General features: G+C 52.5%; 1 protein-coding gene across 17 annotated transcripts in view; it reads right to left on the reverse strand.

Moving 5' to 3' along the window:
* GTF2IRD1 (GTF2I repeat domain containing 1) overlaps window positions 1–14,888 on the reverse strand; it is a 50,932-nt gene that overhangs the window by 20,732 nt on the left and 15,312 nt on the right. For 13 of the 17 annotated variants that reach the window (XM_046902544.1, XM_040650573.2, XM_040650571.2 and 10 more), the window contains exons 2-10: window positions 14,098–14,226; window positions 12,176–12,317; window positions 8,992–9,138; window positions 5,806–5,989; window positions 4,376–4,686; window positions 3,891–3,980; window positions 2,925–3,008; window positions 2,018–2,201; window positions 1,083–1,108 (exon numbers count right to left, since the gene is read on the reverse strand). In XM_046902544.1, the coding sequence (XP_046758500.1) occupies window positions 1,083–1,108; window positions 2,018–2,201; window positions 2,925–3,008; window positions 3,891–3,980; window positions 4,376–4,686; window positions 5,806–5,989; window positions 8,992–9,138; window positions 12,176–12,317; window positions 14,098–14,226 (1,297 nt within the window). Of the gene's footprint in view, window positions 1–1,082; window positions 1,109–2,017; window positions 2,202–2,924; window positions 3,009–3,890; window positions 3,981–4,375; window positions 4,687–5,805; window positions 5,990–8,991; window positions 9,139–12,175; window positions 12,318–14,097; window positions 14,227–14,737; window positions 14,821–14,888 lie in introns of those variants that run through there. The other 4 variants (XM_040650574.2, XM_046902546.1, XM_046902547.1 and 1 more) reach the window with 3 other exon arrangements.

Consider the following 14,888-nt stretch of genomic DNA (forward strand, 5'->3'; position numbering starts at 1 on the left):
GGAAGGGAAGGGAAGGGAAGGAGGGGCCATCGCCCGCACGGATTTGCTTCCTCGTCTCCGCATTTTCATTTGCAGATCCATGCCAAGTGACCCTGAGCTCCCAGCACAGAGCTTTCCTGCTGCAGCTCGCAGGCGTGGGCAGCCAAGAGCTGCTCCATCACTCCCATGTGTCTGAAACGCCTCCCCCAAAGCACCGGGCAAAGGGTGATGGATTTGCAAGGAAAATCCAAGCATCCGAGATGCAGATCAGAGCCCCGCACCTTCGGGGTGGGTGACAGCTTCAAAATCATTTTCTAGAGCAAAAAAAAATCACAAACGGGACTCTGGGATCATGGGGGGGGGACCTCCTCCAGGCTATGCTGGGAGCACCCTTGGGCTGTTGGTTTGGGCTGTGGAGATGTCAGAGGTGTTGTCTGGGAAGCTGGCTGGCAGCTGGGAAGAAAGGAAAACCCCAAACACGTCTTTACTTGTGAGCCAAGCCCAGGAGCAGGGCTGGGTGATAAATCTGGGAGCGCCTGGTGCTGCTCCTGCAGTCCCTCCCCAAATCAGGGCTCCAGGACGTGGCAGCCTCCCCAGCTCCTGCCTTGCTTTATCCATTGGGAAGCACTGAACGAAGCCTCTCGACCTCCAACAAGCAGGACTAAACACGGGCAAAAGCAAGCAGAAGAACCTCTCCCAGTGTTTTTGTCACCCACCACATCGATTTTTGCTGTTTTTCTGTTAAAAACCAGCCAGCCACTGGGCAATGCCAGCACTTCCCAGTTCAAATTGCCCAGGGAGGAACCCAGGGGTGACTCTTCTTACCCACAAAGGCACAGGAACACACCACGTGCCTCCTGCAGCTGCGTGCAGGGAGGCAGCCCAGCCTCACGCCCCACATATTCCTCCCTCCAGCCTTCAGAACACAGTTTGAGGGGTGCACAGTGCCCGTGCTGAGCCCAGGTAAAGCCAGGCTGGGTTTGGCACAGACCAGGTTTCTTCTCGCTGACGTGTCCTACACTTGGCTGCCTGCATTTCAACCCTGCTTCTCTGGATAATCTTTCAATTCACAGGCAATAAATCAAAAGACATGGAGAACGTACCTGTGAAAATTCTCTCATCAAACATCCTAGGGGGGGAAGGGGAAGAAAAGGATTAGAAAGAGATGCTTCTAATGACTGAGTTTTAGGCTTCATTTATGAATAGGATTAAACCGAGTCAAAATAGTCAACTTATTCATTCCCTCAGAAAAAAAAAGGCTCTTAGCCTGTTGTGCAACCAAGCAATCTTACACCATATGCTTTTTAACTCAAGCACTTCTCAATCTCCGTATAAGTCATTCTCTTCATTTAATTAACTTATTAAACGAGGCTGTTCCAGGCTGGTCCTGAAAGATGATGGGACCAAAGCAGAAGCTTTTGCTCCAGCAGACAAGCAGTGCCCAGGACACAGCACCCTGCCTGCATGTGACACATCCTCACCATGTCTACAATAGAGGACTTCAGATGTCCACAAATGATCACCTCCAAGTAACCACATGTGTGCAGTAACTATGGGTGTTTCTCCTCCCAGACACCAAATGGCATCTGACAGTTGTGCTGTGATGGAAGGGTCCCACTGCCACCTGAAATGCTGAGTGGGACACCAGCATGGCAGGATGACAGGGGCTATGCATGGCCCTGTGGCATACATACAAAAAGGGAAAGAGAGATGGGAGTTTGGGGGACTAAAACTCCCTGCTTAGCTCTTACACAATAGCTCTTTTCCGTAAATAAGGGTAAAATGAATTTTGGGTGTAAAACAAACCCTCTGAACACAGAGGCAACAGAGCTTAAATTCCCAGTCACGGGGATGGCTGTGTCCTCATGGAGCTCCCAGGGCACTCAACCAGCCACAGGCGTGCTGAGAGAGCCAAAGCAGGAGCCAAATGTGCTGCAGTGCCCCATTAATGCTGAACGTACCAAGCTAACCCCAACATACTTGATTCAGAGCAGCCCCCTTCTGCCAATGGCAGCTCCTGCAGAGGACGGCCACCCACCTTTTGATGACAAAATGGATGTTGTGCCTCTCCTCCAGTATCCGCTTGAGTTTGGGGACCCCATAGGTGCAAGGTCTTTTGAAGGGTATTTTGTCAGGGATGCCAATGATCTCCACCGCCTCGGGGTCACACGCAATCTTCCGGTATGGGACTGGGACCATGTGGTCCAACCCCAGGGCTTCAGCTGGAAGGTGAAAGGTTTTCACTCAAACACACACTTTTCCTTTTAGGAATGATAAAAATGAAGGTGAACTCAAGGTGGTCCGAAAAGCAGAGCGTGTGCGCAGAGGGTGTGTTGTCTTATCTATGCTGCTTTTCCCCCAGCAGCTCTCTGAGCTACGCAGCTCCTGAGCCACACAGCTCACATCTCAGTTATCAGCTCACAGCCCACGTACAGCTCCTGTATAACTCCTGAGTTACACCGGAGGATGGCACAGGTAACAACCTACAGCCCATCCACGAGCCACATCCCAACCCTATGGAGATGTAACCCCAAAGCACCTTGCCACGGTCAGCACCAAAGATGCTCACGAGCGGCACAAACAGAATGAAAAAGCACTTGGAATAGCAACCATTTCCCTTTTTTTCCTGCCACGTTGATTTAATATGGCTGCACCCCTTTGCCTGCAGTGCTGTGGGCACTGACCTGGCCGTGCCATGCTCCACACCAGGCCAATTTATGGCTGAGTTATAAATTCCTCGACGGGGGAGGCTCCAAATGGAAATATTGACATGACCTTCAACAGACACCCAGACTGGGAGCTGCTGGGCTAAATGTGTTAAGAAGAGAAGGGAGCTCTAGCATATGGCTCCTGCTGCTGTGTTAGGGAACAAAAATGATTGCTATATAATGATATGCAAACCACAAGCACTGCAGATGCATAATGGGATATTAACTCCTACTCACCATATCTGCTGTTAAACAGAATTTGCACGCACTCCCTAAGGGTGTTGATATCTTCAGTTTCTTTTATAAAACTGTCCCACTTATCTATCAAAACAAAATATAAGAAATAAGGAACTTCCATATGGTTCATACACAGCAGATGCACTTTTCTCGTGCAAAGTGTTGAGAACCACAAACGAGACTTTGTTGCTTTAACAATAATTATTTCCCCCTTCCAGAGAGGATTGTGCCAGGTTGGCAGATAAGGTCTGGGCTTTCCCATCCCCAGCCTGGAGCAAGCTCTGCTGCAGCCCTGCATGTGCACAGCAGATTCCCGAGGAAGGACCCCATAAAACATTTCAGCCCTGAAATGAAAGATCCCCCCCCTGGACAGAGCTCAGCTCCCCCTGAAGCAAACCTATGAAAGGCATGGCAGTTCTCTTTCCCAGCTTTCCCACTCCCGAAGCACAGAGGTGAGGGTTTGGGTGCAAACACGTCAGCATTTCTAGGCTGCACGTCCCCGGGGTGGGGTCAGGTGGGGATGTGGCAGTCTCCTCCTCCCACCAATCCCCTCTGGGCACCATTGGCACAAGTCAGGTTGGGGTGAGAGGGTTCCAGTTGTTTCGAAACCGCATAAAGCTTTCAGCTCGGGAAAATGAGCTCACCCGAGCCGTGCCCTGGTTCCCCACCAGGACTGGGACTTCCCAATGTCATCTGTGTGGTGGCATAACTGGTCCCACCAGGTGGGGAAACAACTCCCAGAGAGGTGCAGGATCACAGAATCGCTTGAGTTGGAAGGGACCCTTCAAGGCCATCTAACCCAACTCCCCGGCAATGAACAGGGTCAGCTAGATCAGGTATTCCGAGCCCCATCCACCCTGACCCTGAGTGTCCCCAGGGACGGGGCAGCCACCACCAGCTCTGGGCAGCCCGTGCCAGTGCCTCATTAAGCTCATTGTAAATAAAACTCCGTGGTGGGACACCGACCTGTCTTGTCGTGGACAATGGAGAAGAGGATGCGCTTGGATGAGTGCACGTTCTGGATGAGAGGACCCCCGGAGACAGCTGATTTCTGTCCTGGACGCAAAGGAAGGTGAGAAAGCCATGTTAAGAGCCCCAGAGGGCACCTCAGCAAGCTCCTGGGTGTCTGCTGGTGACACCAGCCCGGGGCTAGGCAGCTGTGACACGTCCCTCACCACAAGAGCTCTCCTTCACCCACCCTGCCCCTTCGCCACCCCATCCCCAAAGCAAAGCACATCCCTAACGGTTGGCACCCAACGTGTGGGACTGTGGGGCAGCACTGCGGGGCCTCCTCATCACCGTGAGGGCTGCACAGCCCCAGGGCCAATATACAACGTCCACCTTCCAACCACAGCCCGCTGGCCCCACACGCCCGGCCCCGCCTGTTTCCCTCTCAGCTCCATGGGGCTTTGCACCAGGCCCTCGTCTGCGAGCAAACTCGAGGCTATTACCACAGCAGTCGCTGTACTCCTGTGAGGAAGGCACCTTCAGCTCTCCCGAGGGCCTGGGCAGCAGCACCTCACTGGCCACGGTCGCCCCGTGCAGACCGGAGGACACCTCCTGCTTTAGGTCCATGGCGATCTGCGTAGGCAGCGAGACACCATATAAGAAATTGGTCACGGCTACGGCGGGGGGAGCGTCCTGGCCGGAGGGTTTGGCCGTGTGGCTGTTGGCACCGGGGTCTCGGCCGCCCTTGGGCACGAGGGAGGTACAAGTCAACTCTACGCTAGGGTTCGGCTCTCTGCTGGGCTCATCCGCCGGCCTGAAGGGAAGAAAAGGAGAAGAAGAGGAGAAAACAGGTTCTGTTGGGCCTGTGGCACTGCCGGAGACCTGGGCGCTGAGCACCGCGGCCTGTCTGTGCTGGGAGCTGCCACCGACACCCCGTGCCTTGGGAGGGGAATGCTGCTCAAGGCAAGGGTGCACGGAGCTCGAAACTATGGGGCCAGTGGCTCCAGGCAGTGAGTTGGGTGCCTATGGAAGCTGACCGCATCCTCTGCCGATGTTCAGGGTGGATGTGAGTAGGAGAGATAAGCCATACAAACAGAGATATGGAAGGGGAAAGGAGAGCCTGCAAATGGGCCGTGCCCAGGAGGATGGGACCCCCTAAACTTAACTGCTTTTTGCTCATGGTTTCAGAAATGACAGCAGACACCCAACCCTCTACAGCTTCTTTAGGAACCTGCACCATTTTCTCCTTTAAGCAGAACAGGCAGTGCAAAACGCTTACGGCTTTGGCAGAGCCATCCAGCCCCATAGCCTGGTGTGCTGAGGAATCAAACCACTTGTGGGACCATAAGCAGGCATCTGAGCTGCCTTCCTCAGCACCCAGGCCCCACGGCACACTCACCAGGGACCCCAATCAGCCCAAGGATGTGTTTTGTACCGAGGAGGTGCAGATGCTTCACATGAGACAGGCAGCCACGGCTCCACTGAGCGGCTCAAACTCTGCGTGTCCTACTTTTAGCCATCTCAGCCTGATTTTCCAGAAGTGCTGAGCCTTCAAAGGAGGTATTTGTTAGTGCTCAGCATTTCTCTGAATGATCCAAGGTGCCTCAAGTCAGGCGAGCTCAGAGCATCCAAAACCAACAAGTCCCTTGTGAAAACATGGCCACGGCAGCCAGGGGACTTCACCCTGCTGCTGTCCCCCATCTCCCTTGTCCTCTGGCACAGAAACACATTTCAGCCTAGAAAGGAGCCTGCAACATTTACACTGCAAATCTCTTTGGAGACGAGGAAGCACCGAGCGTACCGCAGCTGAGACGCTGCCAGGGTGGCACAAAGCACTGCAGCTAACCCTGTGCACTGCCACGTGCTTACACCAGCAGTGCTAGGAGAGCCAGCAGGCCAAGGGCTCAGCCCCCTCCAGCATCCCCGCAGTTACCTTTTTAGCCTGAAGCGGATGCTGTGGCTGTGCTCTAAAATGGCCATCAGGGACTTCACGTCGTACTCCATGGGTTTCTTGAAGCTGATCCCCTCGGGCAAGCCGGCCACCGCCAGCAGCCCCGGCTCCTTCAGGAAGCGCTCGTAGGGCAAAGGGACCACGCTGCTCTTCCCCACTGCTTCACCTGGGGAAGGGGCACAGTTACACACAGCGGGGACCCCCGGCCCTCCAGGCGGGGCTCGAGGAGCAAACCCGAAGCAGAACATCAGGCACCGCCGTGCAGAGCCCGATGGGGACACCACGAGAAGAAAGCAGTCTGCGTTGCTTTTAGCCTTTAAGGACCTTCAAGCTCTTTCTAAGAGTTGAGGTCTCCTCACGGAGGTGGCGTAGTGAAATGCTCAATTAGGGTCGCTCGGTGTGAGCCCACCCCCCAGGGACCCCAAACCCGTGCCAGCAAGGGATGTGTGCTGCCAAAGGAGATGTGTCATCCTCAGCCCGCGTGGGTTTCCATCTTATGTTTACTGACATATTCTGCGTATCTCACTGTCACTCTTTCTCGACCTCGAGGAGAAGAGGAAAGCACTCTGATCCCCACCGCTGTGAGGCAGCCTTCGCTCACAGGGAGAGAGAAGAAAATCCCCAGAAGTCCCCCTCTGTTCCATGATTCGAAGGCAGAGTGAACACGGACACTTCTGACCCCCCGTTGCCCTTCAGCAGCCCCACAGTCCCACGAGGTGCAGGGCTGGCTGGGTGACACGAGGCACCTCCATACCTTTGATAACCAAACCTCCCCATACAGCCAGGAGCACACGGCTTCCCCTTCCCTGGCAGTGCAGGATGACCACACAGCATCACTGAGACACAGAGATCTGCTACAAGGACTGAAGAGGCCCCGTGCCCATATCTGGGACGGCCAAGGCAGCATCCCAGACAGGATAGAAAACCAGGCTCTGCCGAAGCCAACCCCCTTGAGCTGCTCTGTCCTGAGCAGTTCCTTTGGAAGCCAACCCAACTGGCTGCAACCACTAAACCTGGTGCGTGAAGCACGAAGCAAAAGAAACAGCCTTGCATGAATGTGACCTGCCTGGCGAAGCAGTGCCCAGATGCAGAACATCTGGCTGCGTGGCACGGGTTCACTCCTCAGCTCCTGCCCCATGGGGTCTCCATCCATGCCCCAGCACCGTGGTCAGGAGCAGAGGGCACTATGGGACGTTTAAATAGTGATTCTCCTTAAAATCTTCCGGTTTTTCTCTCTCTTTAAAAAAAAAAAAAAGACACACAAAAGATCTGACAGAAACCCTGGAAATCCTATGGCACTGTCAGCAAGTCCTTATTAAAAATGATTTCTTCAACATGTTCTTTGAAGCAATGCATGATAACTAATGATGTGTGACTCGCACAAGCCATCAAGGTTCCTCATAGCTGGGCTGGATAATATTTTAATTAAGCCAATAACAGAAGTTTCAAACCAAACCTTTGAACCACAACACTGCAAGAAGACTTTCTGCAGGCTCGGGAGGCACTGCTGCCTCGATGCGCCGGCGTTAGCAGCTTTCCACCTCCCACCACCTTTGCTATGGGGGGAGGACGATGCCCAAGCGGCCCCTTATCAAGCCAGCACTCAACAACTCCCTGAACACATTTTTATGGGGAGCGTGTTCCTGTCAAAGTGACCTTCACCAAGCCTCGTGCTGCCACGCAGAGGCTCACGGTTTAGCTAAAGAGAGACAATAATCATCATTAATGCCTGTTTAATAGAAGCTGGCGGTAATCAGTCATCCTGTTGGTGCGGAGATTACCCGGCTCTGGAGGGAATATGCCATCTTTTTGACTGAGCATTCTCTAAGATTTTTGTTTCCAATCCCTGTTGATGGGAAGCAACTGAAAGGATAAGGGGAAAAAAAACGAGCGATAACTCCTCATTTCCAACAGCCCTGTTGGTATTGGAAACAGAATCCCCCTGGGGGGCACCAACTGCTTCTCCCTGCTCAACCAGGAGAGGCTTTTCCCTGGGACCAGCTCTTCTGTTGGGAGATGCACCCTGCATGTCAGGCACTGCATTAAACCCACACGCGTCCTCCACGCCGCCGCAAGCAGCATCTCCAGCCTTATCCTAATGCACAGGCCATCTAGTTCATCCAGCCCCATGCAAATGAGCCCCGGTAAAACTTACATAATCTAAATACCTAATTATATAAAAGAATAATTCTCGTATTCCCCGTTGGCTTTGCAGCCTGCAGCAGGAAAACTCAGCCCGCAGCTCTAACCCGAGCAGCCCCAGCTCATCTGCTTGGCTTTCTGTATTCCCTTCTCCTCGTGACTTGGGATGAGCTCTCAAAGGCAGCAAGAGGATTTGATTACCCCCTTTAATGGGAATATCACATCCAAGCCCTTTAAGTGGTTTCAGAAAACCTCCACTTCCGATCCCGACTGCTCTGCCCCAGGGGAAGCGATGCTGTCTCCCCTCCAACTCCAAAGCCTGCGACGCGTGCTTCAAACAAACAGCAGCAATGCTGCGTGCAGGTGGGAATGGGCACTGAAACGAGGAGCTACACCACAACCAGGAGCCCTACAAGTGCTCCCCAACGAGGACCCGTAGGGGATGCTCTGAGTGCAGAAGGAGCGCCGCCACAGCTCCAGCATCCACAGCTTGGGCCCAGAGGGAGCTCTGCAACCCACCAGGCAACGTAGCAGCAGCCATATGGTCATCTACATTTTAATTGCAGGAGCTTTATTGCTGGGGATGATGCATGTGTTGGAATGGCACCAGCTTGTCTCTCAGAGCTGAGAAAATCATCTTTTTGCTTTTAAGCAGAGCTGCTGTGGAAAGGGGAGAACGAGGTGCAGAGCCTGGGACGCCTGTGAAGTGCTGCATGGGCAGCACTCAGGATGAGGGTGCACCTGAGAACCCCGCTTAGCCCACAGCAGGGGCTTCAGCTGGCCAAGGGGCTGCAAGGTGCTCCCCCTGACCACACAGTGCTACCCATTTGGGGGTACAGCCCCTTTCACTGCAAAGGGCCAAGGCAGTGGCTGGACCTGCTCCCAGCACAGCACTGACCCCACGCAGGAGCAGGGCCCGCTGTGCTGGGTGCCAACGGTCCCAAAGCCACGAGGTGGGCTGGTGCTGGCAGTGCAGCGAGCCCCAGGGCCATCCAAATCCCCAGATGGAATTGTGAAGGTTCTTACTATAAAGCACATCAAACACTTCCTCTACCATCTTCCTGAGGAGGTACACGTCTGATCCCTGGTCCGGGGAGACCCTGAGCACGCTTCGCCCGCACTCCTTTGCCTTCTTCTGCGCCTCTGCGTCCTGCTCCCTGCGCTGCTGGACTCCTGGAAGAGAACAGGAGATGCTGCAGTGGCAGAAGGTTCAGTGGACAATGCTGTCAGCAGCTTGGATTGTACGGAACGACGAAACCGCTCAGCCAACACCAACAGCTCATCACACAGCCTGTCCATGCAAGACCGAGACCCACAGCTGCCGGGCTCTGGCGTCAGCAAAGCCCTTTAAGATGCATGGGGAAGGCTACAGGGACGGGCAACGCTGCCACGGTGCACCCCAGCGAGCCGTGGGCATGCTCAGCCCACACGTACCCCCCTTCACTCCTGTTTTACACACTCAGCTGCACTGACACCATTGTGATTAATTGGCCAGCGCGTTTCTTTTCCCTGGTTTCAATCTGCTTAGCCCTCAATCTCTCCGAAAGAGAAAATCCGCCTTTCTCAGAGGCTTTTTTACCCTTCAGCGTCACATAACTTGGTAATACCAGCTATTTCCTGCTAATTTCCCCCATTAAACCTCAAATAAAGCATATCTTCAGCAACGACTTCCTCGCATCTCTAAATGCACAGAAAATTAAACACTACAAGTGCATTATTGCCATTCTAGCTAAACCGATTCACCAGGGATTTTCAGTGGCAAAGGACTAATTCCTTCATCATCCTCGACAGGCTCTCGCCAGCCATCCAACCTGACTGCTGCTCACAGAGGGCTCAGCCATCCTTCCTGGCACAGGGGGACGTGGGGACAGCAGTGGCAGCCCAGCACTGAGGGCAGGTGAGCAGGCACACGTCCAGTTTATGCCTGCCCCCCCTGCAGACCTGCTCCCTGAGGTGTCCCCCAGGTGAGCGGAGGAGATGGGGGATGCAGCATCCCTGTGCCACCCCCACGCTGTCCCTTATTGTCCCCCCACTTGTTGACTTGAGTGGTGACCGTGCCTGCTGCCCCAGAGCCTTTAGTAGCTGTTTTGAAGGTGCTGGAAGGACTGGTGGTGAGAACAACGCCAGGGAGGAGACCCCGAGCAGCCTACAAAAGTGGTCAAATCTACTCAAACTCACACCCTTCTCAGACTCTCCCCCCCATCTGAGTGCAAACTCCCCTCCATTAACATCCATCTTTATAACTGTCAAACCCCGCCGTGCGTCAGGAAAGGCTGAGCCAGAGCTTCAGACCAACGAGAGCATCCAAGTGAGGTCTGTGCGCCCGGAGGAGCGCGGCTCGGCAGATAAGAGCCTTCTTACATCTCCCAGTGATGTCTGGTTTAGATTATTTCAGATCCTTTCTAAGGGGGCAGCTAGCCTATAAATCAGAGGCATTTCCAGGGATGCTTTACGATGCATGCCAGTTGTAAGAGCTTTATGTAGTGGAGCTGAGCCTCGGCCATTTATAATTCAAGACAGAGTTATCACGTTTCACCCTGTCTCGAGTATCTGCTGCTTTGTTACAAACCCCGCCGTCAGAATCCCATGCTTTGTACCAGATGTTACAATCCCACTTCCACAAAGGTGTAAATTAAACCAAAGGTGAGGGGAGCTTCGATTCGATGCCGATGGTAACTGACCAGAATCTATGCGGATGGATTTGTAGAAGTCAGATGTGCATGCAGTCATCAGCTAATGGGAGCTGCAGGGCCTCAAAGCTGGCATCTCATTGAATCATAGAATCATGAAAGTTGCAAAAGACCTCTATGATCATCTGGTCCAACCACCAACCCATCCCCACCATACCGCTCACCACGTCCCTCAGCACTGCATCTCCATGGTTCTTAAACACCTCCAGGGACGGTGACCCCACCATCACTCTGGGCAGCCTGTGCCAAAATCTGTAAGGCTCAGCCCCATTACACTCACTGTCCTGCTGCTGTTGACCACTACTTTCCCCTCCTGCCTTCTTTTCACCGTGGGAAGAACCTTTCCCAAAATGCCGCCGCTCAATAAAACCCGCCTACAAAACGAAACGCATCGAGATGGGGAATAACCGCAGACAGCTTTCCTAGCCCCAAATAGAGTGGAAGAAATGTCAGCCTCCCATCTGCAGCGCGATGGAGCAGTGGGGTCAGTAGTGCTGAGATGCTCAGGGATGCGGCGCTGCAAAGCCGAGTGCTGCGGGCGAGCCTTGCGCTTCACCCAGCACATGTGCAACGAATCAGCCAAGCAGACAGTGACCCTGGCAGCTTTACAGCACTCATGTTTTCACTACAATGAACCGTTCCTGAACAATTTCTCCAACGGATTAAGCACAAATATGGTTTCCATCAACACCAGGCCATGCGTGCACGCATATGTGGGTTGTTGTCTCCGCCACCGTCCCACCAGGTGTGGTGGCCCTCCTGCAGACTGGCTCCGGGCCACCTCCCCCTACCTTGGGGCTCACCAGCACCACCAAAACCCCGTCCCTACTCCTGCAGGGAGCCATGAGAAAGCTCCAGCTGTGTGGGAGGGATGAAGCCATCCCAAAATGCAGGTGTGCAGGTTGGGGTGTGTTAATTGGTGGCACCTGCAACACCGTGGCTGTTGCTTGAGGTATCCCATGGAATGGGATATCCCATGGAACGAAGATTCCCGTTGGCCTCAAAAATCCAACCAGTGCTTCCAGCTCTCCAAATCTGCTCCTGTCATTCCAAAAGCCAATAAAAGCCTTGGCTCCAGGCTGATCCCTAGGAGAACCTAATTCTGCTAATTCCCTGAGACCTCCTCCTGCTCACAGATGGCCATGCCACAAAGCTCACCGACCAAAGGATGCAAAGGAGTCGGGACACATGGTGCCCTCCATGGAAAAGGCTCCCATCTGCCCCACTGCCCCCAGCCCCAGCCTCTTCATGCAACTTTGGGGTCATGAGCTAATGGAGCACCAAGTTCCATGCTGAGGAAATCCATTCAGGGGGTTTGGAACTGAATGATCTTTAAGGTCCTGACGAATCCAAGGCACTCTATGATTCTACAGTTCTATGACTCTGTGATTCCATGAATCTTTTGATTTCATTCTGCCAAGCCCAACAAACACCAAACACAAAACCACGCCACCTGTAACCTGCCCATCCTCAACCACACAACAAACGAACCCAAGCACGTCATACCCCAGGATACTCACGGCAGAACTTCTGGAAGTCAGCCTGCAGTTCCTTCCTGGCACTGAGGAAGACTCTGCCCTTCTCAGTGCCCAGCACAAAGGTGTTCTCGTCATGCACAGCAATGCAGGCCACCTCGGCGTTCAGCTTGGACAGCGCGGAGCACTGCGGAGATGTGAGTGGGTTAGAGCTTGAGCACTGCCTTGCATCAGCCACCCGTGGCCACCTCCCCATCATAAGCAGTGTTTTAGATCAGAATTTCATGGGTTTTACGGCACCCCCTACACCACAAATACTTTGACAACTTTACAACTCCATAAAGGCTCAGATATGCAAAAAGAAGCTTGTTTTATTGGAAAACATTTGACTAGTATCCCCCCTCCAGCCCCAAAAAGCAATTTTATACTATGACTTCTTTAAAAGAAAACATTCCTGCATAGAACAAAGAAACAACAATTTGTGGTTTTCCACCAGCCCTAATAAAATAAGGAGCACAAGAATCTTATTTCAGCTACAGAACACTAATATGGTCAAAGTCTGGATTAGTCAAGTGATTCTTCTTGTACAGTTATGCAAAACATTAAAGAGATGGAAAAGACTTCCTCTATTAATCCATTTTATGTAATACATCCTTCCTGCTATACATAAGACATGTATATGCATTTTCATTATTATTTTTCATTGTAATTGCTACACAGTGCCTGCAGCCTGGGTCCCATTCCCATAGCCACAGCTCTGCCATGGCACTAGGCAAAGCTCACAATGTAAATAGGGATTTTCCCACTTCCATCCTTTAGTGATGACAGGAATTGAGCACAGGTGACCCAAAGCACACCAGGTGAGCTCAGGATGGAGCAGGAAAGCTGCTGCCCATGGACCAAACCCCATCGCAGCCACCGCCCTCTTCCAGCTCCCCTGCACATGACTTTCATTTGGTTGGGCTTAAAGCAAACTCCGTTTGGTCATTCTCCCTCCTGCTGAGCTTCTTCAAGAAGGAAGGATTTAATTACATCACCAAAATATGTATTTTTAAGAGGCCTCCTTTCAAGAACCCGGCAATAATTTGGAGTATTTTGATCAAGAAACTCAACATGCGGAAAAGAAACATAAAGCCTACTGTGAGAAGGGAGGTTCAGAGGCTGCGGAACAACGGGCATTCATTAAGAAGCCCAACTATGACAGCACGTTTTGCTGTAGATGATGGCACAGACACACATCAAAGCCATCAGGCTGTGTCAGCTCTGGGGAACCTGCTCTTTAGTGGGGTGACAGTGGTCAAAAGGAAGGAAATTGCTATCTGGGGAAAAAATGCCTTCCTGGTGGAGATGAAGATGCTTTCAAGATGAATACATTGAACACTTGGCTTGAAAAGGAAGGGCTGTCGAACACATTGCCTTTCATTAGATATTTGTTGCTACACACGCACCTTCCCTTCTTGATCACATTCACAGTTAAAAATCAGATTAGCTCTGGTCCATGAGAATTAATCCCAACAGTTATCTTGTTTATGTAAGCACGCCTGACTTATGCAAGGTTTCCACTGGGAATTCTACGTCAAAAGATATGAAAGTTATTTTCTTTGTTCTGCCAGATAAAAGCCATTGTTCTGCTGTTGTGTAAAAGTGCACGGTAACATCGGTAAAACATCAAGTAAAAAACCCAACCAGCCCCTACGTTCAGTTGATACCGACATAAATATTAATGGGGAACACTGCAGAGCTGAGATGAGCGCGGGCTGATCCGAGCAGGGCTGTCAGAATGTGATGAACTCAACATCCCTCAGCACAGCCCCTTTCATGGGAGCTCAATGAGTTGAGGGGTGCTTTTGTTGGGGGTACGGAGGCTTTCCCCACTTTGGCCTCTACTGTGAGCCCTGCTCAGGCTGCAGCAATGCCCTCAGTAGCTGGAAACAGACACAGGGATGGAAGGGGATGGGGACCCTTACCATGGAGTCTAAGGCAGACACTAAGCTGGTGATGATTTCGTCTTTCTGGGGAAAAACCATATTCCACTGCTCAGGTCTGGAGCTGCCGAGGGTCACATCTAGAGGCCTCCCTGCCAGTGCCATATTCACCTGCAAATAAGATTTAAAAAAATGCAATGCTGTTACTGATAGGAGCAAAAGAGAACGATGAACCCCCTCCCCCCTCAAAAAAAAAAGAAAGACATTGTCTTTTTAGCAAGCACTCAGCACAACATCAGTGCTGCTGGGTCCCACCTGCACCACGGACAGCGCCATGGCACCCGGCCCCAGCACAGACACCATGCACACGAGTGGGCAGAAGCAAGAGGAAAAGCAGAAAACCAAAGGCGTGTGGAAGACACCCACGTGCAAATCAGCTCAGCCCTGCCAGGAGCTGAACAGATAACTGTGAGCGCTGCCAAGCTGTAAGCAAAGCCTGGCGCCGACGCCACGCATCCCAACAGCGCCAGTGTGGGTGGGCACAGTGGGGATGCATCCCTGGGCAGGTGCTACCCAGGTGGGTCACCCCAAGCAGCTGTGCCACGTGGGAGAAGTGACACCGAGCAGCACTGGGTGACATATGTGTCCCCATGCTCCCCGTCCCCATGGGCTCTCTTTATACTCAAGAGAGCGTCTGGCACGCAAAGGTGTCCTCAAGGCATGGGGTGATCTGCCTTCACTTTGGACAACACACAGGAGCTGAGTCTGGGGAGAAAGCAAAAGGGAATTGATCTTTTTAGGGTATTTTCCCTTTTTTTTTTTTTTAATCGTGC

The sequence above is a fragment of the Gallus gallus genome, chromosome 19 (genome assembly GCF_016699485.2).
Source record: "Gallus gallus isolate bGalGal1 chromosome 19, bGalGal1.mat.broiler.GRCg7b, whole genome shotgun sequence".
NCBI lineage: Eukaryota > Metazoa > Chordata > Aves > Galliformes > Phasianidae > Gallus > Gallus gallus.